Source organism: Esox lucius, chromosome 18 (assembly GCF_011004845.1).
Source record: "Esox lucius isolate fEsoLuc1 chromosome 18, fEsoLuc1.pri, whole genome shotgun sequence".
Taxonomy (NCBI): Eukaryota; Metazoa; Chordata; class Actinopteri; order Esociformes; family Esocidae; genus Esox; species Esox lucius.
Genome location: NC_047586.1, coordinates 15,157,312 through 15,180,344, shown reverse-complemented (window position 1 = coordinate 15,180,344; position 23,033 = coordinate 15,157,312). Strand labels below are relative to the sequence as shown.

The following is a 23,033-nucleotide window of genomic DNA, read 5'->3' as shown; positions in this document are numbered from 1 at the left end:
TACTCTTGCAACCAAACATCCTTATACTGTAACAAATTATGTTAATACCAATATTATTGTCTGAATATCTCCCTTGGTGCTTCACAATAATAAACAACATATTATATTGTCTATTAGGTGACTTGTTTGAGTAGAAAGAGTGGCAATATTCAATAAGCTAACTGGTTGATGGAAACTTGAAGTCACCTGTGGCCAACTTCTATCCGCCATGTTCAAAATCAAAATGTTTGTTTTGATTGTTACAGAATTACATAAATCATATTTATTACCCAAAACTTGATTCACAGGTAATTATGTGCTGTGTCATTTTGAAAGGACGTTCTAAATGTATAGGGGTTCGGTAGACTAAGCATAACCAGAACTAAGGAGGTCCTAATCTGGATCCCGAATGAAACGGATCCATCAAATGCCACTCACAAATATGCAACACTACAAATATGTAGCGGCCATCACAAATATGTGGAGCAACACACAAATATGTAAGGCCGCTTACAAATGTAATTCAAGTCATATATCTGTAAAATGCAGGTGACAAATGCTGTAACATCCACAAAAATATGATTCAACATAAAAAAAACGGTCTTACAATTATTTGCTAATCGTGCTTGTTTTTTCTTAACGATTCATAATTTGTTTTTGGATTTTGACATATGTTTGTGAAACAATATGCATATATTTCTTGAAAGTGATTATTTGACAGTTTTGTATTTGTGACTTGCTACTTACAAGTTTACATTTTAATAGTTATCTATCTCCATAAAAAAAAAACATACTCGATATGGATTTCCTGATCTAATTGCTGCACACTCGTAACTCCTTCAGGTTTCTTTAAGCTAGATTTATGCTTCTGTAAAGCTAACTGTGGTTGTCAGATGAACGAGCGTGCCTTCACACACATTGACCAACAGTGTGGAGAAAAGCAGCATGTCAAAAAAGATACTAGACGTCTGTAAAATTATAATAGGTACTCAGTTTCTGACATTGTCAGTTTATCTAACAACTAGACAGTCCAGTATTGTGACATTGTATTGTGAGTTCAGCTCAAATTTCTTTAACCAGAGGACAATAAAACAAATGAGATGTACTCATAAATGAAAATCACCCTGGTTAATCACAAATTATCTAATAATTAAATACTTTGACATCTTACTTTGTAACAACAAAATGTGTGAACATGGGGGTGTGGGGGGTGAATATTTAGGGTAGGAGACTGCTGCGATTGTGTAGATAAAAACAACCCATCGCTAGGAGACACTATAGTGCCATTTTGCATTGAGATTGCCCTTCCAACACCCCTTCCAGCAATTGGCCTTCCAATACTGCAATCTGACCTTAGCTAACTTTTTGAACTTGCAACTGTACATCCATCTCAGCACAGAGACTTGTTTTCAGTGTTGCTATTTTCTTCCTTGGTGGCATGTGAACCTCACATGCTTTACTACTTGGATCTATTTCCAGAACAGAGTCATGAGATTCGATAGGACAGGTGTTTCGTACATGGCCAGTTGGAAAACAAGCAGGCCAGACTGTTAAATGAGTTGCTGCAGTTAAACTACGGGTACTTAGAGCCTCTCAGTGTACCATGATAGCAGTAACCGTGTTAATAGACACACACATTACTGATTAGAATACACCAATAATCACAGAAGGCATGAACATTTCTTGAACATACCTTGACTGGCAATGATTTATATTATGTTGCCCTATGCTATGAAGTGCCTTTATAGTTCAATTAAAAACAGTGGATGATAGCTGGCACATACACGTCAGTTGGGTTGGCGGTAGGTGGCCTATGGGTTGGTTCCTGCCTTGGATGAGTTGGTGAGTTCTGTCTGGTTGCAGGTGGGTTGGTCCGGTACTCGAATGTACTTCTTCCTGGAGCTGTGGGGGTGTTGCTGGCTTCACCCAGGGCACTGGCGTAGTGGGCATCACTGAGGCTACGTTCAATGGCCAGCTGCATCAGCTCATCATCTGACAGGTTGCTGTAGAGACTGTAGTCATCAAAACCCAGGATGGGGTCTACTGCCAAGCCAGGCATGGACATGTTGGCAACTGCCATATTGGATCTTTAGAGAAAAAGAAGGCATTGAGTCTGTTAGTTATATATTTTACATTATGCATAACATCCCCAATGTTGGATCTTGAAAAATCTACTTCCATTTCTTACACTAAGCCAAACTGAGATTAACCTAATTACTCAAAGCTCAATTAAGTCGATATTTTAGAGTATATGGAATTGTAGGTGAAGGGCGAAAATCTGTCAGGGACATTGCACTACTCCAGTGTTTCCCAATCCTAGAAATGTAAGTTTTAGTTTTTGCCCTAGTACTCACACACCTGATTCAAACGTTGCCCTACCACTTACACATCTGATTGACATAATAAACCTATCATCAAGTCTTTAATTTGAATCAGGTGTGCAATTGCTAGGGTGAAAACAAAAACATCCACCCCCTGTGGTCCCCAGGACCAGAATTTGGAAACATTGCATTAGTCTTAGAGAACTTGGCTCAGTGCCAGTATTGGTTTGGGAATGCCCACTCCTCCATCATGCATGTGCCAATGAATACTTCCTGGTTAATATAAGTGCAGTGTGATAGCTGTCAGGACCTTCTATATTGGATCCTCTTGTTTGTGTAAATAATCAAATGTTGGTAATACTGCTCCATTAGACGTCACACCACTCAATAACTTGATTCACTTAAATCATAATATGACAGATACTTTATACTGTAGAATCATGCGGTAACTCCCTACAGGATGACTTTCATGTTGTGGTTCCTGGCTTGGGGACTATGTTATTGTTAAAAACAAATGTACAATATGCTCTGTTCTTTTGACAGCACACTCAACAAAGTCCTGAATGTTCTACTCCTATCTTATCTTAATTATTGTTCAGTCATATGGTCAGGTGCTAAAAATAAAGGCCTTGGAAACCTGCAGTTGGCCCAGAAAAGAGGGCTAATATCTCTCTGTCTTAGCCAACAGTGGAAAACAGACTGACAACAGTGCTTGTTGTTTCTTTTGGAAACATCAGTGTTGAATATTTTTTACACTTATTTGACCAAGTAAGAACACATTGTCATTTTTTACATCAACAACTATATTTTTAAGATGTGGTGGAATGCCATCTTTATCTGTCCGCAATATATTTTCTCTAGAACTCTAACAGATCTTTTAGGTACATTTTAGACCATCCGGTTTTAGAGGCTTTAGTGTTTTTGAGGCTTGCAGTCCAGCCTCTGTAGTTCGGCTAGTGGTGTTCAGCAGTCAGATGGTAGTGACTGACATTTTGATTCGGGCACGTCTTAGGTTTTTTCTACAGCTCTGATTTATCTGCCAATGCTTTCCTTGCAATGACACTTCTTCAAACCTCATGTTGTCAGACACCAGCAGCAGACTCCGAATGCAAAGTCTAAATACAAGACATTGGCACTTCTCTTATGCATGCACTTAACCCTCTTGGGCATGGGGTTCTCCAGAGCTTTACAGGTTGTTTACTGGTGTCCTCTTCCACTCCTGCATCACAGAGCTGGTGGATGTTAGAGACCTTGCACTCCTCCACCTTCCGTTGGAGGATGCCCCACAGATGCTCAACAGGGTTTAGGTCTGAAGACATGCTTTGCCAGTCCATCACCTTTACCCTTTACCTTCTTTAGCAAGGCAGTGGTCGTCTTGGAGGTGTGTTTGGGGTCGTTATTGTGTTGGAATGCTGCCCTGTATCCCAGTCTCCAAAGGGAGGGGGTCATGCTCTTCTTGAGTATGTGACAGTACATGTTGCCATTCATGGTTCCCTCAATGAACTGTAGCTCCCCAGTGCTGGCAGCAGTCATGCAGCCCCAGATCATGACACTCCCACCACCATGTTTGACTGTAGGCAAGACACACTTGCCTTTGTACTCCTCACCGGGTTGCCGCCACACACGCTTGACACCATCTGAACCAAATAAGTTTATCTTGGTCTCATCAGACCACAGGACATGGTTCTAGTAATCCATGTCCTTAGTCTGCTTGTCTCCAGCAAAATATTTTCAGGCTTTCTTGTGCATTGCAGACCAATTTGATGCAGTGTGCGGCGTATGGTCTGAGCACTGACAGGCTGACCCCCCCACCCCTTCAAACTCTGCAGCAATGCTGGCAGCACTCATACGTCTATTTCCCAAAGACAACCTCTGGATATGACACTGAGCATGTGTACTCAACTTCTTTGGTCGACCATTGCGAGGCCTGTTCTGAGTGGAACCTGTCCTGTTAAACTGCTGTATGTTCTTGGCCACCGTGCTGCAGCTCAGTTTTAGGGTCTTGGCAATCTTCTTATAGCCTAGGCCATCTTTATGTAGAGCAACAATAATTTTTTTCAGATCCTCAGAGAGTTCTTTGTCATGAGGTGCCATGTTAAACTTCCAGTGACCAGTATGAGGGAGTGTGAGAGTGATAACACCAAATTTAACACACTTGCTCCCCATTCACACCTGAGACCTTGTAACTCTAACGAGTCACATGACACCGGGGAGGGAAAATGGCTAATTGGGCCCAATTTGGACATTTTCACTTAGGGGTGTACTCACTTTTGTTGCCAGCAGTTTAGACATTAATGGCTGTGTGTTGAGTTATTTTGACGGGACAGAAAATGTACACTGTTATACAAGGTGTACACTCACTACTTTACATTGTAGCAAAGTGTCATTTCTTCAGTGTTGTCACATGAAAAGATATAATCAAATAATACACGAAAATATGAGGGGTGTACTCACTTGTCCAAATACTAATTACCACCAGGTCCATGTAGAATTATATAGATTATGAATGTATTTTTGTATATCACTTTAGTAAGCTTTCTCGCAGCGTTCCAAATGCTAAAAGAATATGTTTCAATGTTTTCCACCCTGGTTAGTCTCCCCCACTAAGACTTCTGCACTCTGTCAGTGAGGCATCGGAACCAGCTTACTTGTTTGATATTGTTGCGTGACAACTTTGCCTCTTTCTATCTTTGATTGCTACTGGGTGAAGCTCACCCAGATTATATTTTTAAGAGAGCACAAAATTACTAAATATTCTGAAATTCAGAGCCAAAAAAAGGTGTAAGTGTTCAAATACTTTTTGACCTTACTGTACATTATGTGCAAGTGGGTTGCACATAAGCAAATGTCCTTATTTCACAAGCATCAGTTGATGAAAAAAAACATTGTGAGTACTAGTTAGGTAAGATAAACATTCTACAAATTAACACATTTTATATAGAAATAATTTAGAGTTTAATTTAGGTTGGGCAATGCTGGGAATATGTAAAAAAATTCTATGCTTTCCCTAAAATTTGTTTGGATCTTATATTCTAAACATTAAAGGGATCTGTGAAATAACTAAGGCAGTGTGCTAATCATAATTATTCTTAAATGCACATGACCACTGGGTTCATGTAGAAAAATAATTCTGTAGATGAATGTTTCCAAATAGCAGTCTAAAAGGAAATTTGTCTTACCTTTCTCCCCAGCTCTTACAGCTTTCCAAAGCAATTTCCTCTCTGGTTAGTCTTCCCCCCAAGACTTCTCCACTCCTCTGTCAGTAAAAGGTTTCTGAGACTGGGCTTCTCATCCAGCCGTCTGGGATATTTCTGGAGGTTTAAATGATAGGGTGGTGTGCCAACTTTGTGTCTACCTTCTTCCAAGATCAGATTGCTCTGGGGAAGTTGACCCAGTCTTTTTAGGTCAGCACTAAATAAACAAATGGCTGGAACTCCTGGTAGTATTCATCACATGCCCGTGATACAGCAAGTGTGAACCTCACCATGTAATGCTTACACATACAAAAATAGATGTTGAGGAGGAGCTATTATCAAATAGTCACCATCCCCTTCATGGCGATCTTGTCTAATAACAATAACAAGGAATCTCCAAAAGCAGTGAGTAACTCTACGATAATATGTCAATTATATAATTTGTACGTACTGCAATTGAAATTGTCTCTGCACCATGGATACTTAACTATAGTGCGTTGTAGTCCTCCTGCACTAGGTCAGACACTTATTGTGTCTGGGTCAGATCTTATTGACAATAATTGATGTGACTTGTGAGAGCTCAGGTACTGTCTTGTATTACAATAACCTGACTGCAAACAGGTGTTACATTCATTGTGGATGTCTTTTTCTTATTTTTGGTTACTTAGAAATACTTAAAAAAATTGTCAAGTTAATAGCTAACAGTCTTCCTGTTGTGTTGGCAGGCCAAGCTGTATCATATTTCTGAACATAGTCTACTTAAAAAAAAAAAATCTATGAAGCCACCACAGCCAAGATTCCAGTATTGGAGCTCATAAAAGTACAGGCGTGTCACTAGTCAGTCTTTAAATATTATGTCACGTATAGATATAACTTTTTCTGTTTTTTTTTTCAGTTTGGACCTCAGTACTGAGGTTACAGGTTAAATTCTATACTTATATAATTGTTTGTTGTAGTAAAGAACAAGCAATGGGTATTGGGGGTCATTTAAGTTTGTGTACATAAAGGTAGGGGTAGCGGTGGGTAGATAATGAACAGTAGCAGCTGTAACGTATGCGTGTGTGTGTATGCTATTTCTGTCTTAGGGAAATGTACCCTTGTGATTGGCCCTTACCATCTGGTTTGGGTCAGCCCACTGCAAAGGCAAACTGCAACACATTTACAGTCTGTCAAAAAGTTAATCAGCTGGCAACTAAGTCCACTCATTGTAGCACGTGCAGATAGGTGCGCACAATAGAAAACAAGCACATCTACCTGTATATTTCAATGTAATTTTAAAGAGAATGGGGGCCACATAGTGTCATTTCTTTTCATCTGTACTTCAAAGCCAATTCATAGTTCCTAGCAAGCAATTTTTATGTAGGAGCAGTGGCGTCATTAGGCCTGGGCGTCCAAATCTTTTATGAATAGCACCAGATCTCAAATTGACCAAAGAATTACAAAAAATAGCCCCTGATCTATTAATCTATAATTCCGATTGGGCATTATGACAATGTAGATTTGTGGGCTTGTAGACACATTTTCCGCATGTACACATTTTCCGCATGTACATTCAAAACCCTGAAATGTCTGTCCCGAGGGTCGGCTAAGCCCCGAATGTATTGTGATCCTAGCGACGCCTCTGCTTGGGAGAATTCTAAATCATTTTTAGATCCCTGCTATCCTTGATGTTCTCTGGCTAAACCCTTAATGTCACAGTGTTGTGAGGAGTGGAGACAGACGCAGGAAATGTGGTAAGGGTTTCTATAACCCAACTCAAAGCACGTCAAAAAACTGACTGGGCAAGTCCAAAGTAAAGGGAGGTGAAAAGCCTCTAAAACAGAACACGCGGATGAAGCCGGAACGATACACGTAGACATAGTAATAGACGTAGTCGTAGTCGTGGACGTAGTCGTAGTCGTAGACGTAGTCGTAGACATAGTCGTAGTCGTACTCACTGCACGGTGGAAATAATAACCAACACAGCACTGGGGAAACAGGGCCATATATATAGGCATGAAAATCAGAGAGAATGGGAAAGAGGTGTGGGCGACAATATGGGGACAGTCCGGGGTGAAGGTGATTAGCCGGAACAGTGGTGCCTAGAAGGCTAATCACGGTGAAGGTTGTGGAGTGGCCATAACAGTCTCCTGACCTTAATACTGCTGAGCCAATCTGGGGAGATCTCAAACGTGCGGTTCATGCAAGGCGACCAAAGATGACCGCTCATGTTTTTTTACAAATGGTACATACCGTGGGGAGAACAAGTATTTGATACACTGCCGATGTTTGCAGGTTTTCCCACTTACAAAGGATGTAGAAGTCTGTAATTTTTATCATTGGTACTCTTCAACTGTGAGTGACGGAATCTAAAACAAAATCCAGAAAATCACATTGTATGATTTTTATGTAATTAATTTGCATTTTATTGCATGACATAAGTATTTGATACATCAGAAAAGCAGAACTTAATATTAGGTACAGAAACCTTTGTTTGCAATTACAGATTATAGGTTTCCTGTAGTTCTTGACCAGGTTTGCACACACTGCAGCAGGGATTGTGGCCCACTCCTCCATTCAGACCTTCTCCAGATCCTTCAGGTTTTGGGGCTGTCACTGGGCAATACAGACTTTCAGCCTCCTCCAAAGATTTTCTATTGGGTTCATGTCTGGAGACTGGCTAGGCCACTCCAGGACCTTGAGATGCTTCTTACGGAGCCACTCCTTAGTTGCCCTGGCTGGGTGTTTCGGGTCGTTGTCATGCTGGAAGACCCAGCCACAACCCATCTTCAATGCTCTTACTGAGGGAAGGAGGTTGTTGGCCAAGATCTCGCAATACATGGCCACATACATCCTCCCCTCAATACGGTGCAGTCGTCCTGTCCCCTTTGCAGCAAAGCATCCCCAAAGAATGATGTTTCCACCTCCATACTTCACGGTTGGGATGCTGTTCTTGGGGTTGTACTCATCCTTCTTCTTCTTCCAAACACGCCGAGTAGAGTTTAGACCACCTATGTCTCATCAGACCACATGACTTTCTCCCATTCCTCCTGTGGATCATCCAGATGGTCATTGGCAAACTTCAGATCGGCCTGGACATGCGCTGGCTTGAGCAGGGGGACCTTGCGTGCACTGCAGGATTTTAATCCATGACGGCGTAGTGTGTTACTAATGTTTTTTTTTTGGCCATTGTGGAGAGGTTAGAGTCTGTTTGTTTGAGTGTGTGGACAGGTGTCTTTTATAGAGGTAACAAGTTCATACAGATGCATTTAATGCAGGTAATAAGTGGAGAAAAGGAGGGCTTCTTAAAGAAAAACTAACAGGTCTGTGAGAGCCGGAATTCTTACTGGTTGGTAGGTGATCAAATACTTATGTCATACAATAAAATGCAAATTCATTATAAAAAATGGCCAAGAAACTGAAGATCTTGTACAAAGTTGTGTACTACTCTCTTCACAGATCAGCACAAACTGGCTCTAACCAGAATAGAAAGTGAAATTGGATGCCCCAGTGCATAACTGAGCAAGAGGACAAATACATTGGAGTGTCTAGTTTGAGAAACAGACATCTCACAGGTCTTCAATTGGCAGCATCATTAAATTGTTCCAGCAAAACAGCAATCTTAAAGTCAACGGTGAAGAGGCGACTCCGGGATGCAAAGAAAGTGACCCCAAACTTTTGAACGGTTGTGTTAAAAAATTAAGAGACCACTGCGCCTTTAAAATTAAGAGACATCTGCAAATTGAAGGCTTCTATTCCTGATTCAAAACTTGAATCCTTTTCAACTTTTTTGGAAATGAAAGAAAAAGGTGCAGTGGTCTCTTAGTTTTTTCCGGAGCTGTATTTATACACACAAACACACACATATATATGTATATATAAACATTGTCTCTATGTATATACAGCTCCGGAAAACTTTCCTTTTCAACTTTTTTGGAAATGAAAGAAAAAGGTGCAGTGGTCTCTTAATTTTCTCCGGAGCTGTATTTATACACACAAACACACACATATATATATATATATATGTATATATATAAACATTGTCTCTATGTATATACAGCTCCGGAAAACCTTCCTTTTCAACTTTTTTGCAGTGGTCTCTTAATTTTTTCCGGAGCTGTATATTCAACCCTCTGAAGCAAGCCACTCAAACTGCTGTAAAGGAGATACTGCTCATGTGTAAACAAGAAGTCTCCTTGATGACGACTTAAGCCGGTGTTGTTGTGCCATGCATGTGATGTGTCTATTATTACAAAAGTGAAACCTTAAACCTTAAATCTTGGTTCATTTGACAAGAACTTGCTGGCAGTCCTGACCGGTCAGCCATTCACTGCCAGCCCTCCAGATCCTGACAGGTGGTCTGAATTAATGCTGTGTCCTTCAAGCTTGTCCAGGGTCAAGCTTGAAGGTACAATTCCTTGTCCTGGGTGTTTACTGGCTTTTCCAAGATGGTTGGGATCACTGTAACTAACTGCAAAGTTTAAGCAGAATGACCCTATTGCGATTACCCTATTTCATCAACATCAATCTCAATATTTATAGCTTGTTTACTTTTGCAGCTTGAAGCATATTCTCGTCCATCCAATCAACTTGTCCAGTCTTGCTTCTCAAAACAATTTATCTTTAACAAAAAGTTAGAGTTTGGTTTTCTTGATATGTTTCTGTGCTTTACAACAAGCACTGTTTCTAGCATACGGAACAAACAACTGATGATAATTATTGTTTTTTTTATTGTTTTTACAGTTTACATAAAATATTGAAATAATATCACCCACTATGGCAACAAACCTTTGTACATGATCCAGTACCTAATTCCATATATGATTAAACATTTCTGAAACCTTCTGAATCTTTCTAAACATGGCTTTATTATATACAGTAAGAGCTACATTAGCGTACATTTTTCTGATCCCAGAGGTAAAGGCCGTGAAAGTACGTTAGAGTAAAGAAAATGTCTGCGAGGGTAAACATTAATTTAGCCGGCCATAAGAGTCAGTCTCACTGTTGCTTACAAAACTAAAATACTGTACCCCAATATACACACACATTTACTCATAATTACATTTACATATTATACAGTACAAACTCTTATTTAAATGTACGTAATACACAGTACACAACAATATTTCTCCATAAGTGGCTTATATTGTAAAAATCACATTTGTTGGATATGAGTCACAGAATCTGTTGACCTTCACTCTAAAAGAAAAGGTTCTGGAATGGTCTTTTCAGGGTTCTGTTTGGGAACCTCTGTTAAGTGGAAAATGTAAAGTTACATTTCAAAGAAATTCTTTTAACAGCTTCTCCTCCACAGCTTCAATCTGAACGACCCCTCAATTACCATATAGGAAGATTTTCTTCTTAGAGTGTAGTGTCAATAACTGGAACATGTACACTACCGTTCAAAAGTTTGGGGTCACTTAGAAATGTCCTTGTTTTTAAAAGAAAAGCTATATTTTTGTCCATTAAAATATAATCAAATTGATCAGAAATACAGAGCAAGAGGACAAATACATTGGAGTGTCTAGTTTGAGAAACAGACGCCTCACAAGTTCTCAACTGGCAGCATCATTAAATAGTACATGCAAAACTTCAGTCTCAACATCAACAGTGAAGAGGTAACTCCAGGAGGTTGGCCTCTTATGCAGCATTAACAATGTCTACACTGTATTTCCGATCAATTTTATGTTATTTTAATGGAAAGAAAATGTGCTTTTCTTTCAAAAACAAACATTTCTAAGAGACCCCAAACTTTTGAATTGTAGTGTTCACCTACACCAGATGTTTTCAACAGTTTAACCCCCAGGGAACTGTTCAAAAATGATGTTTTAAAGCAAATTTTTCACAATTGTAAATAGTTTAATAACATCCCTTAGGTATTAAGAAATAATAAAAATAATAATAACAGATCTGATTTCTCAAACTCTTGTTCCACTACGAAAAACGGTTGCTTTTTTTTACCACTTAAATTAACCCCACCATCAAATGTTAATGCGGCATATTGGGGATGGTTTGTAACCTTTTTCTCAGATGTCCAGTAATTCTCCTTTATTATAGTTGAGGAACTCTATTAGTCTATCTGGGAGGGGCAGTTTGTTGATGCACCTCAGCCTCTGATTTCCAACCTGCTGACGAATCTTCAGTCTGCACAGCTGCATCAGCGAATGTGGTGGCACTGAAAGTAAAAATAATTGCATATTAAATGGATTGGGTGATTTTAGATAACCTGATACTTCTGTCAAGGTAACTAGACAACAATACAAAAGGGCATAACCTTAAAGACAGAGTTTTGGATCAGCTTCAAGCACAAACAGAGCAAAAATAAAGCAACGTGTAAACATGTGTGAACTTCCTCTTTAACCTTAGAAAATAAACACGCGTGCACAACCTGACAGTATGTGGAAGTCTCCCACTGAAGCATTTGAGCAAATATAAGCCCCACTTATATAAGCCCCACAAATATAAGCCCCACTTATATAAGCCCCACAAATATAAGCCCCACTTATATAAGCCCCACAAATATAAGCCCCACTTATATAAGCCCCACAAATATAAGCCCCACTTATATAAGCCCCACAAATATAAGCCCCACTTATATGTAGACGTTGCATATTGCGTATAAATTCACTTACTAGCTTTCAACTTGATCCCTGCCCAGTCAGGGTAGCTATCCAGGTGCTCGATCAGCCGGGAGCAGAGCTTAACATGGCCAACATAATCCAGGAGCACATCTATGATGGGTCCTGCCCAGCGGCTTGTTGTTGGTTCAGAAATTGCCTCACAGAACTAAATTGAGTACAGAAATTTGATTCAAAAGAACAGGAGAGACAAGACGGGATTGGAAACTAGACAGACCAGAGGGCTGTCTTTGTTTTACATTAAGTAAACCCACCTGGACGCAAGTTTTGCGCGGAGTTTCGTCCTGATTCGAAGCGAGCTGCAAAAATCTGTTTCTTGAAATTTCCAAGGGTGGGTGTGGCTTGCTGCCATATGTACAGTCAAAACAGGAACGGGCATCACATCCATTGTCCATCAGAAACTTTAGAAAGTGCAAGTTTGTCATACTGAGCAGGATCCCCGCCGGGAAGGAGCAGGGGTGTGTGAGGATGGATGCATTCATGTTAGCTCCATGTTCCACCAGCATGACGGTCATATCTATGCAACCTCGCCTCACAGCAATCAGAAGTGGGTTTAACATGTCAAGGTTGGGGTTAGCCCCCGCATCTAGAAGAATTTTGGTGGCCTCTATGTTGTTGTTGGCAACAGCGAAGTAGAGCGCTGTGCTACGACGGTCTGCATACATTTTGGATCGATCATCTGAAAGCTGGACATTGACATCATAGCCTGCCTCTATAAGCAACTCCAGGATCCAGTCCCTGTTGCACTCCGCAGACAGGTGGAGAGGACTGATGCCAGTGCGTTTCACTCTGTACTTGCTGGTGACAGGAATCAACATGGACACAATGCTGCAAGTGACAAAGGAATATGTTAAAAGGGAACTTCTCACCCTGTTCTGGAGAAACAAATGCCTTGGTAACTAACTGCATTAAATTCATAACTGGAGAATAAATGAACTTACTCAAAATGTCCTTTCTGGACAGCAACATGAAGTGGTAGGAGACCATTGTTGGTTGTTTTGTTCGCATCTGCTTTCTTTGAAAGAAGCATTTCCACAACTTCCTTGTGGCCATTCTTACTTGCCTCGTACAGGGGTGTTGCTCCGTCACTTGCCTGCCAGTTGATATCAACACCTATAAAATACAAGTACATGTAACATTTACTGTATACAGAGTTCAAATACAGGACATCTCGCAATACAATGTGGAAGGAACCATGGCCTCTAAGGTTGAAAAGATGAGCTACATTGTCTGCATTTCCAACTTTCCTGCTGACAAATGTCCACCTATGGGAGAACAAACTGCATAAGAACATCAGCGCATTAATCCTCTTACCCAGATGAAGCCTTTTTCTTTGCAGAAGATTGTATCTAACCAACTTAAAACAAGAAAACAATTACATGTACAGGTGCTGGTCATATAATTAGAATATCATCAAAAAGTTGATTTATATCAGTAATTCCATTCAAAAGATGAAACTTTTATATTATATTCATTCATTACACACAGACTGATATATTTCAAATGTTTATTTCTTTTAATTGTGATGATTATAACAGACAACTAATGAAAATCCCAAATTCAGTATCTCTGAAAATTTGAATATTACTTAAGACCAATAAAAAAGAATGATTTTTTGAAATGTTGGCCAACTGAAAAGTATGAACATGAAAACTATGAGCATGTACCGCACTCAATACTTAGCCTTTATTACTGCAGCAATGCGGCGTGGCATGGAGTCGATCAGTCTGTGGCACTGCTCAGGTGTTATGAGAGCCCAGGTTGCTCTGATAGTGGCCTTCAGCTCTTCTGCATTGTTGGGTCTGGCGTATCGCATCTTCCTCTTCACAATACCCCATAGATTTTCTATAGGGTTAATGTCAGGCAAGTTTGCTGGCCAATTAAGAACTCTAAAACTTCCTGGTAGACGACTGCGTCGACCTTGGACCTCAAAAAACACAGTGGACCAACACCAGCAGATGACATGGCACCACAAACCATCACTGACTGTGGAAACTTTACACTGGACTTCAAGCAACATGGATTATGTGCCTCTCCTCTCTTCCCCCAGACTCTGGGACCTTGATTTCCAAAGGAAATGCAAAATTTACTTTCATCAGAAAACATAACTTTGGACCATTCCGCAGCAGTCCAGTCCTTTTTGTCTTTAGCCCAGGCGAGACGCTTCTGACGCTGTGTCTTGTTCAAGAGTGGCTTGACACAAGGAATGCGACAGCTGAAACCCATGTCTTGCATATGTCTGTGCGTGGTGGTTCTTGAAGCACAGACTCCAGCTGCAGTCCACTCTTTGTGAACCTCCCCCACATTTTTGAATGGGTTTTGTTTCACAATCCTCTCCAGGGTGCGGTTATCCCTATTGCTTGTACACTTTTTTCTACCACATCTTTTCCTTCCCTTCGCCTCTCTATTAATGTGCTTAGATACAGAGCTCTGTGAACAGCCAGCCTCTTTAGCAATGACCTTTTGTGTCTTGCCCTCCTTGAGCAAGGTGTCAAGTCAGCAGTCTTCCCCATGATTGTGTAGCCTACAGAACAAGACTGAGAGACCATTTAAAGGCCTTTGCAGGTGTTTTGAGTTAATTAGCTGATTAGAGTGTGGCACCAGGTGTCTTTAATATTGAACCTTTTCACAACATTCAAATTTTCTGAGATACTGAATTTGAGGTTTTCATTAGTTGTCAGTTATAATCATCCAAATGAAAAGAAATAAACACTTGAACTATATCAGTCTGTGTGGAATGAATGTATACATTATACATGTTTCACTTTTTGAATGGAATTACTGAAATAAATCAACATTTTGATGATATTCTAATTATATGACCAGCACCTGTATAATATCCCACAAGAGGAAAAACAATCTAAGACCATATTTAAACAAAAAGCCATCCCCACCTACAATTCGTCTAATCAGATTACGTCTTCCTGTTCCTTCTGAGCCTACAAACAATAACTCATGAGTTATCTACCTATACTAAGGTCATAGGAGGCTTACTCTCTGCTGCAAGATTGCTTTGAGAATTCAGACTCGAACATGTTTAGAGGTGGCCCATTAGCGCCACCGGAGATTTCAAGAAGGCTCAACAGTGATTCTACTCCGGGCATCAAATAAAATTTGACATGTCACCCTGGGTCCTCTACAAATAATCAGGCTTCACAATCAAGAGCATCCTGACCAGCTTGGTGAAGATGGCCCAATGCATCACTGGGGCAGTTTTTTTTGTCATCCATGACATTCATCTGAAACAATGCCTGGTGAAACAATATCAGCATTATCAAGGACCCTTCGCACACCAACCACGTGCTATTCATTTTCTTATTGACAGTGGATGTATAGGTTTTTATACCCTGAGGCTAGGCAATAGTTCAGACAGTTTAAAGCCATCATACTGTTGAACCTGACTTGACTTACACTGGACCTGCTCAACTGTGCAAACATGCAGTCATCTCTGTCCTGATCTCTGACTGAAGCTTTAACTTCGCCTCCCTGTTCCTTACCATTGAATCGAGACTTCAAATTTTTGTGTGGTACAAATGTTTTTGATGAGATGTAGATTTTCTCACATGAATTGTCCCTATCTACAGAGACACTCTCAGATGTATTAATTAATTAATCTTATAACAACATTTCTGAAGTTGTATTCTTATGATACCAAACATCCCCTTTCATGTATCCACTTTCTATTTTTGCAGTCGGCACACAAACTTGAATGCAATTGTAGGGGTTGAATCTGGGAATGCCAGCAGTTGTAGTCAGTTAGGTTGGAATGTATGTAAATTTTATTTCTGGTTTTCTTGTTAATACTCAATTAACTTAATTATTTGTTTCTTATTATTTCATCAATCTGTGACTTAAATCAGGAAACAACTTCGTTATGTAAGAAAACATATTTTCTTACATATAAGAAAATATGTAAGAAAACAAAAAGTGGATGTAAAACATTTTTACTAGTCGATTTGTTGAGAAATCAGTCGCATCTCAGGCAACTAAAACATTTTGGGATAGCCCTACTGCTAAATTACAGCAATGATTGGCATAATTATCTGTGTACAGTATAAGCAGGAATCGGAGCTTTAACTGACCAGGTCACGAGATCAGGAAACCCTCAAGCTGGGCACAAGGAAAGACACACACATTTTGCCACACCACTTTTGAACCTGTGGTGCCATCTCTGCTTGTAACTTAACACAAGTGGGGAAATAACCCAGTAAACAAGTTTCACCTGTCTCTGACCTATTTACTGAGAATTCTCTAATGAATTTGATCCAAGTATTTGTTTGTTTTTTAAGCAAAAACATTATTTTTTTCTTGGTTCTGAGTAGTTGTGACAAAAATCAAAACACCTTTGAACATTTGTTTTCTACACTTTCAAGGGTTTGAAAATGTTTGGTCTCAACTAGGTACTTTTATTTAACAATAATAAAAATGTGCTCCTAAAAAGTGTGGAGTTTGGTGTTCAGAAAAATTGAAACACATCTTAATTTAAATGCAATGAACTCTGAGGCACAGGGTTTATAAAATGTGAAAAAGGTTCAAGGGGGTGTAGATTTTCTGTAGGTACTGTATGTACAACACAGATGATGATGCTAGATTACACATCATCCAACCTCATGAGATTTAAAGTGATATTGCTATTTTGAAATCTTTAATAAAATGTATTTTGAAGCTGGTAGTAGAAATCTGAAAACCTCACCTTTTACCATCAGAAAGGACAGCACATTTACTCCCCCATTCTGTGCTGCCATAAAGAAAGAGTTGATCCCATAGATATTGGTTGCATTAGGTTCAGCCCCAGCCTCCAGCAACATCTGGCAAATTTTCACATTGTCATTCCCGGCTGCTTCATGGAGAGGTGTCAAACCGGCATCACAACTTTTGTGCACAGAGGCTCCATACCTCAGAAGGAGGTCTACAATCTTTATATTGGGCTTTGAACACACTGAAAAAAAAGGGAGAAACAACATATTTAACTTCTGTTGTTTTTGCCTATTTATTTTTAACAGTGGTGGACCTGAATACTGGTGGACCTGAATATAACCATGGTTTCCCAGTCCCAGATTCAATTCATTTTTAGTCCTGGGTTAGGCTTAATCTGTATACGAGAAACCGCCCCATAGGGTGTGTTTTATAACACTCTAAAGATACATAATAAAATATTTGAAACCTAACACTTTCGAAATCTGTTATTTACCTTTGAATAGTGGCGTTTCTCCATCTTTATTGGCAATGTTGGGATTGGCACCATGAGCCAGAAGGCACTCCACACAGTTGACATGGTGACAAACAGCAGATAAAAGAAGTGGGGTCTGATTGCTTGTACCGCATCTGTTCACCATTTCAGGATGGACTGTGTGAATGATAAAAAAATCTTGATGATTCAAGCAAGTGATAAACCAACAGCATATACAGACTGACAAAGGATCTGAGAACAGTGTGTATATCATCCAGGGCTAACAACTGATTTTGAAAAAATGCCATTGGTATCACTGATGCTTCCAAAAAACAAACATGTATGAAGCAGAGCATAAAATTTAGTAGCAACGGAATATAGCCTATATTGGGTCTATATGAATACTACTTATTTTTGAAACACATGCCTCAAAAAGATATCCATTCTGCTTTCTTTCTGTGCCATTCATGGTTTGCATATCGTAAAGTTACCAGGTCGTTTGTGTGAGATGGGCACAAACACACAATATAAACCATTTCTCTTAACAACCTGCATTTCCCTAGCTAGTGCAAAAGCTAAAGAAAATATTTTTATAACTAACAGGTAGTAATAAGTTACTTATAATGATAGATACCTTGATAAAGATGTATCTTGCTGAAAGTGGGGAGAACAAGTATTTGATACACTGCCAATTCTGCAGGTTTTCCTATTTATAAAGCATGTAGAGGTCTGTAATTTTCAACCGTGAGAGACGGAAGCTAAAACAAAAATCTATAAAATCACATTGTATGATTTTTAAATAATTTATTTGCATTTTATTGCATGACATAAGTATTTGATCACTTACCAACCAGTAAGACCTGTTAGTTTTTCTTTAAGAAGCCCTCCTGTTCTCCACTCATTAATTTCACCTGTTTGAACTCGTTACCTGTATAAAAGACACCTGTCCACATACTCAATCAAAAAGACTCCAACCTCTCCACAATGGCCAAGACCAGAGAGCTGTCTAAGGACATCAGGGAAAAAATTGTAGACCTGCACAAGGCTGGGATGGGCAACCGGACAATAGGCAAGCAGCTTGGTGAGAAGGCAACAACTGTTGGCGCAGTTATTAGAAAATGGAAGAAGTTCAAGATGACGGTTATTCTCCCTCGGCCTGGGGCTCCATGCAAGATCTCACCTCGTGGGGCCTCAGTTATCATGAGGAAGGTGAGGGATCAGCCCAGAAATACTCGGCAGGACCTGGTCAATGTCCTGAAGAGAGCTGGGACCACAGTCTCAAAGAAAACCATTAGTAACACATTATGCCCTCATGGATTAAAATCCTGCAGTGCACGCAAGGTCCCCCTGCTCAAGCCAGCATATGTCCAGGCCTGTCTGAAGTTTGCCAATGACCATCTGGATGATCCACAGGAGGAATGGGAGAAGGTCATGTGGTCTGATGAGACATAGGTGGTCTAAACTCTACTCGCCGTGTTTGGAAGAAGAAGAAGGATGAGTACAACCCCAAGAACACCATCCCAACCGTGATGCATGGAGGTGGAAACATCATTCTTTGGGGATGCTTTTCTGCAAAGGGGACAGGACGACTGCACCGTATTGAGGGGAGGATGGATGTGGCCATGTATCACGAGATCTTGGCCAACAACCTCCTTCCCTCAGTAAGAGCATTGAAGATGGGTCGTGGCTGGGTCTTCCAGCATGACAACAACCCGAAACACCCAGCCAGGGCAACTAAGGAGTGGCTCCGTAAGAAGCATCTCAAGGTCCTGGAGTGGCCTAGCCAGTCTCCAGACATGAACCCAATAGAAAATCTTTGGGGGGAGCTGAAAGTCTGTATTGCCCAGTGACAGCCCCAAAACCTGAAGGATCTGGAGAAGGTCTGAATGGAGGAGTGGGCCAAAATCCCTGCTGCAGTGTGTGCAAACCTGGTCAAGAACTACAGGAAACCTATAATCTGTAATTGCAAACAAAGGTTTCTGTACCAAATATTAAGTTCTGCTTTTCTCATTTATCAAATACTTATGTCATGCAATAAAATGCAAATTAATTACTTAAAGATCATACAATGTGATTATCTGGATTTTGTTTTAGATTCCGTCACTCACAGTTGAAGTGTACCTATGACAAAAATTACAGACTTCTACATGCTTTGTAAGTGGGAAAACCTGCAAAATCGGCAGTGTATCAAATACTTGTTCTCCCCACTGTACATTGGGATTAAATTGGGGTTTTGTATTTTCTGTGTCTATGTAAAATGTGCAATTTTATGTAATTTGACATTTTCTAACCTGTTTTCACCCAGTCTTTTGAACTTTACAACAGCGTGGTTTGGCATCATGCTGTTTAGTGACAGATTTGCAGAGCTTTGCCTCTGAATGCCTTGTGATAACACTATTCATATCTAGTCAATAAAAAAATCTATTGAAGCAGGAAGGTAAGGATGAGAAACAGCTCAACCCTGAGTGTCTTGTTCAGCTGGGATGTGTTTTGTGAAGCCAATGGGCTCTTCATTTAAATCACATTGGTTTGGATACCAGTGAATAATAACCAATGTGATTACTGGTTGGTGCAAATAACACCTGGATGCTTCTCATGATTGTTTGCGGCACATGGCTCCTCATTTTGTCAACTAGCTAGCGACTTAGCAATTAATATTAAAGTTTAGCATTAGTAATATTATTAACTAAAAATAATACTGTTGTTTTAGATAAATAATGGTTAGGTGTTTTCTAAAGAATCAGGCACAGCATGGAAGAACTGTACCTATGTGCAGTCTTTCTGTGTTGAGTGACAGGGGCAGCTGGGAGGGGCTTGGTGTGTGTGGCCCCAAAAAGCTTTTTTTTTCCATCCTCATTTTGTAGGTTACAACGTGTTTCCCCAGACACCTAAGCCTAGATTGTTGATGGATTCAAGATGTTGTTTTTGTTATTGATCATAGCTTATCTGTAGGTTAGTATCATTGTAGCTTTCTTAAAGCTGCTCTATGGTATGTTCTTATTGAAGTGTTTTGGTACTCAGCTCAGCCTCGCATTTATTTTTGTTACATCACCTACAGATTTTCCAATTAAGCGCAGTTTTGAGATTATATTTTTGGTTTTAAGTGAAGTTCACCATTTTTGGATGGGGTCACTTTTTTAAGTGTTCAAGATTCAATATTTGGCTAACAGGACGTTTTTTAGAGATTAAACATTGTCCAGGTATCCCTCATTATAAAAAAATATGTACAGTTCTTTATTTTGGTTTTGCATAGTGTCCCCAAACTTGAACTTTAGGTTTCACAAAAAATGTATTACACTTTAGACCCCTGCCCTTACCTGTTAATATAATCTTGAGGCATTCTTCTTGACCGTAATATGCAGCTTCGTGTAGAGAAATCCATCCATCATCATTTGCTACCAAGAGACTCTTTGGGTTGCAAATTGCAATCTTTTTTAAAGTCTTTACATCACCATTCTCTATCACAGACACCAGGTGGCTCACATCCCTAGGGTATAGATTATAACAGTAGGAGGAAAAGAATCATTAAATGTAATGTCACTTTTTAAAGAAATATCCCATACTTAATGACAGTAAACAGAAGTTTCCATATGTCATGTCATATGTCTTGTAAACATTAGTTGTATCAGGACACAGCCTTGCGGATGGTTAATTTTATTCTTTCTAACCGTAACCCAAACCTTAACCCCATTACCATGATACCTTAAAATTAACCAAACCTAACCATTTTCATTTTATAACCTTAACCCAATTTCCATGAAACCTACGTTAACCAGACCCAGCCTTTTTCGTTTGATAAACTTAACCCAAACCTTAAACCTAACTTTAACCCATGTGCTGTGATATCTAACGTTAAGTGTAACTTCAAAATAAGTGTGAAACTTATCATACGTTTGTGTAAATTCGTAATATATGGTACGTTTTAGTAGCGTTTGTAAAATATCATACATTTTAGTGGTGTTCGTATATACTTAAGGTCATTTGTAATGTATTATATGTTTTGGTAGCGCATTTTAATGTAAGGTAACATATCATACGAAATCGGGTGTCACGGATTTACGTATAATATGTTTCATAGTCCCCTGAAACCACGTTGATACTGTCGAAACGAGATAAAGAATTGACCAACTCACGGAAAATGGACGTTTGGGAGGTTTGGAGGTGGATTGGCTGGGTTTGAGCTCCTTCTGGGAAAGTCATACAAGGGCATTGCAGCAGAGGTGTCCCTGATACGGGTTATGAACCGATTGTTGGTAAACTGGTTTGGCTGGGAATTGGGTTGCCAATACCCAGCTTGTGATGATTGAATGGAATTCATATAACCGCGGTCTTCTGTGAAGCTACGTTCAATGGCCAGCTGTATCAGCTCGTCATCTGAAAGAGCACTGTAAAGACTGTAGTCATCAAAACCTCTAGATGTTCCCATCCTGTCAGGCAAGGCCATGCTGGTCACAGCCATGGTTGAACTGGTTGCAAGGGTACAAAACAATGGCATTTACTCAATGCATTTACACTTTTAAAACACATGATGTAAACAAAAACAATATCCCTGCTATAGTGCATTACAACACAAAATGTAATTGTTCCTAAATACATGCCTGTATACAGTACATCTATGACTATTTGGCATTGCAAATTCTAATGCCAAAAAAGTTAGTAAAGGCAACTTTGAGTTTAAATATTGCAGATACATCTTTCTGCCCAGTCAATGTTGTGGACATACTGTTGACCTGTCTATTTTGGTCTACAACTAACACCCCTGATTCAACCTACCACCCATCTCTTAATAAGTGTTTCCTCTGTAATAAGAAAAATAATTCATTCATTTCAACAGCATTTCTATATGAAGCTTACAGACAGAAGCACGCAGAAGCACAAATGTAGCCGGTCTAGTCTGCATGACCAAGACTAAAGGACAATGTATCATAGAATTTACTAATTAAATGATATTCCTCCAAATTAAATATTTAGTTTCTGTACAGTGCTGAAAATCTTACATATGGTTAAGGTTATTTCATGGCACTTTTTGATGTAATTTCTCTGTGGTAAATATAATACATGAACTGTAATTCAACCATTACTTTGCACTATGTGTTGTTTTGGGGACTAACGTGTTGCAGATCTGCAGTTACAAGATACAGCTTAATAATGTTGCAGCTGTCTAGCAAAGTAAACAAAGCAATGTGGTTCAAGGTTACTCAGAGTAAAGTGAATCAATGAAAACATGAAGGCATGCCGTTACTTTAAAGATTAATAATTTGTGTGGCTGTGGGCAGTTTGTTTAAAGGTAAATAAAATAAATGAACACACATTGTACCTCATAACACATTCCCTACCTTGTAGCATCTGCAGATTGCATTCAAAATGTTGTAACTATCTTTAAATTAGATTTCCATCCTTGAGAGGTGATGAGGATTAAAAAAATGTCTTGCAGTCTGAGTTGCCCTCCAGGCGAATGACGAATAATCTGCTGCTCAATGTTAAAGACATATTCAAAAGAGGGTTTTGATTTCATGTTTTGCTAAGCTGACTCACTACTTTGCTTGCATGTGTTGCTTGGAATAGGGATGCCCTACTTAAGATATGGCACAGTTGATGCTGACACTTAAAGTGCCCAGAGAAGGGGGAAAACAAAACAAAAATGTGTGGCCCTGAACACTATTTTCAGGAAAGGTCAAGGTTTCTTCCAAGGTTCTCAATGTGCTGTATTCTACTGTACATCATTAGTAACAGCTGGTTTGGCAACATTACA

At 39.6% G+C, this 23,033-nt stretch overlaps 2 protein-coding genes across 7 annotated transcripts in view; both read right to left on the bottom strand.

Annotated features, from left to right (window-relative positions):
* Positions 1–5,774, bottom strand: part of asb2a.1 (ankyrin repeat and SOCS box containing 2a, tandem duplicate 1) — a 28,787-nt gene extending 23,013 nt beyond the window's left edge. For all 6 annotated transcript variants that reach the window (XR_003777345.2, XR_828527.5, XM_010882449.5 and 3 more), the window contains exons 1-2: positions 5,480–5,774; positions 1,764–2,066 (exon numbers count right to left, since the gene is read on the bottom strand). Coding sequence is in view for 4 of the 6 variants with exons in the window: in XM_010882449.5 (XP_010880751.2) it covers positions 1,764–2,059 (296 nt within the window). In the remaining 2 variants the exon portion in view is untranslated. The remainder of the gene's footprint in view (positions 1–1,763; positions 2,067–5,479) is intronic.
* Positions 5,775–10,956: 5,182 nt separating this feature from the next.
* LOC105017663 (ankyrin repeat and SOCS box protein 2) lies at positions 10,957–22,746 on the bottom strand. Its single transcript, XM_010882447.5, has 9 exons — positions 22,618–22,746; positions 21,415–21,747; positions 20,599–20,768; positions 17,303–17,458; positions 16,805–17,050; positions 13,053–13,224; positions 12,366–12,939; positions 12,106–12,259; positions 10,957–11,648 (listed from the first exon to the last, which is right to left on the bottom strand). The coding sequence occupies exons 1-9, from the start codon at positions 22,638–22,640 to the stop codon at positions 11,500–11,502; spliced, it is 1,977 nt and encodes a 658-aa protein (XP_010880749.2). The 5' UTR covers positions 22,641–22,746; the 3' UTR covers positions 10,957–11,499.
* Between the last annotated feature and the right edge of the window lie 287 nt (positions 22,747–23,033).

Excerpts from the sequence above, each read along its gene's own strand:
- LOC105017663 (XM_010882447.5), bottom strand. The coding sequence starts at position 22,640 with ATGCAATCTGCAGATGCTACAAG. Across the intron at positions 17,459-20,598 it reads CCTCAAGATTATATTAACAG|TCCATCCTGAAATGGTGAAC; the intron begins GTAAGGGCAGGG and ends TCATTCACACAG. Across the intron at positions 17,051-17,302 it reads AGAAACGCCACTATTCAAAG|TGTGTTCAAAGCCCAATATA; the intron begins GTAAATAACAGA and ends CTTTTTTTTCAG.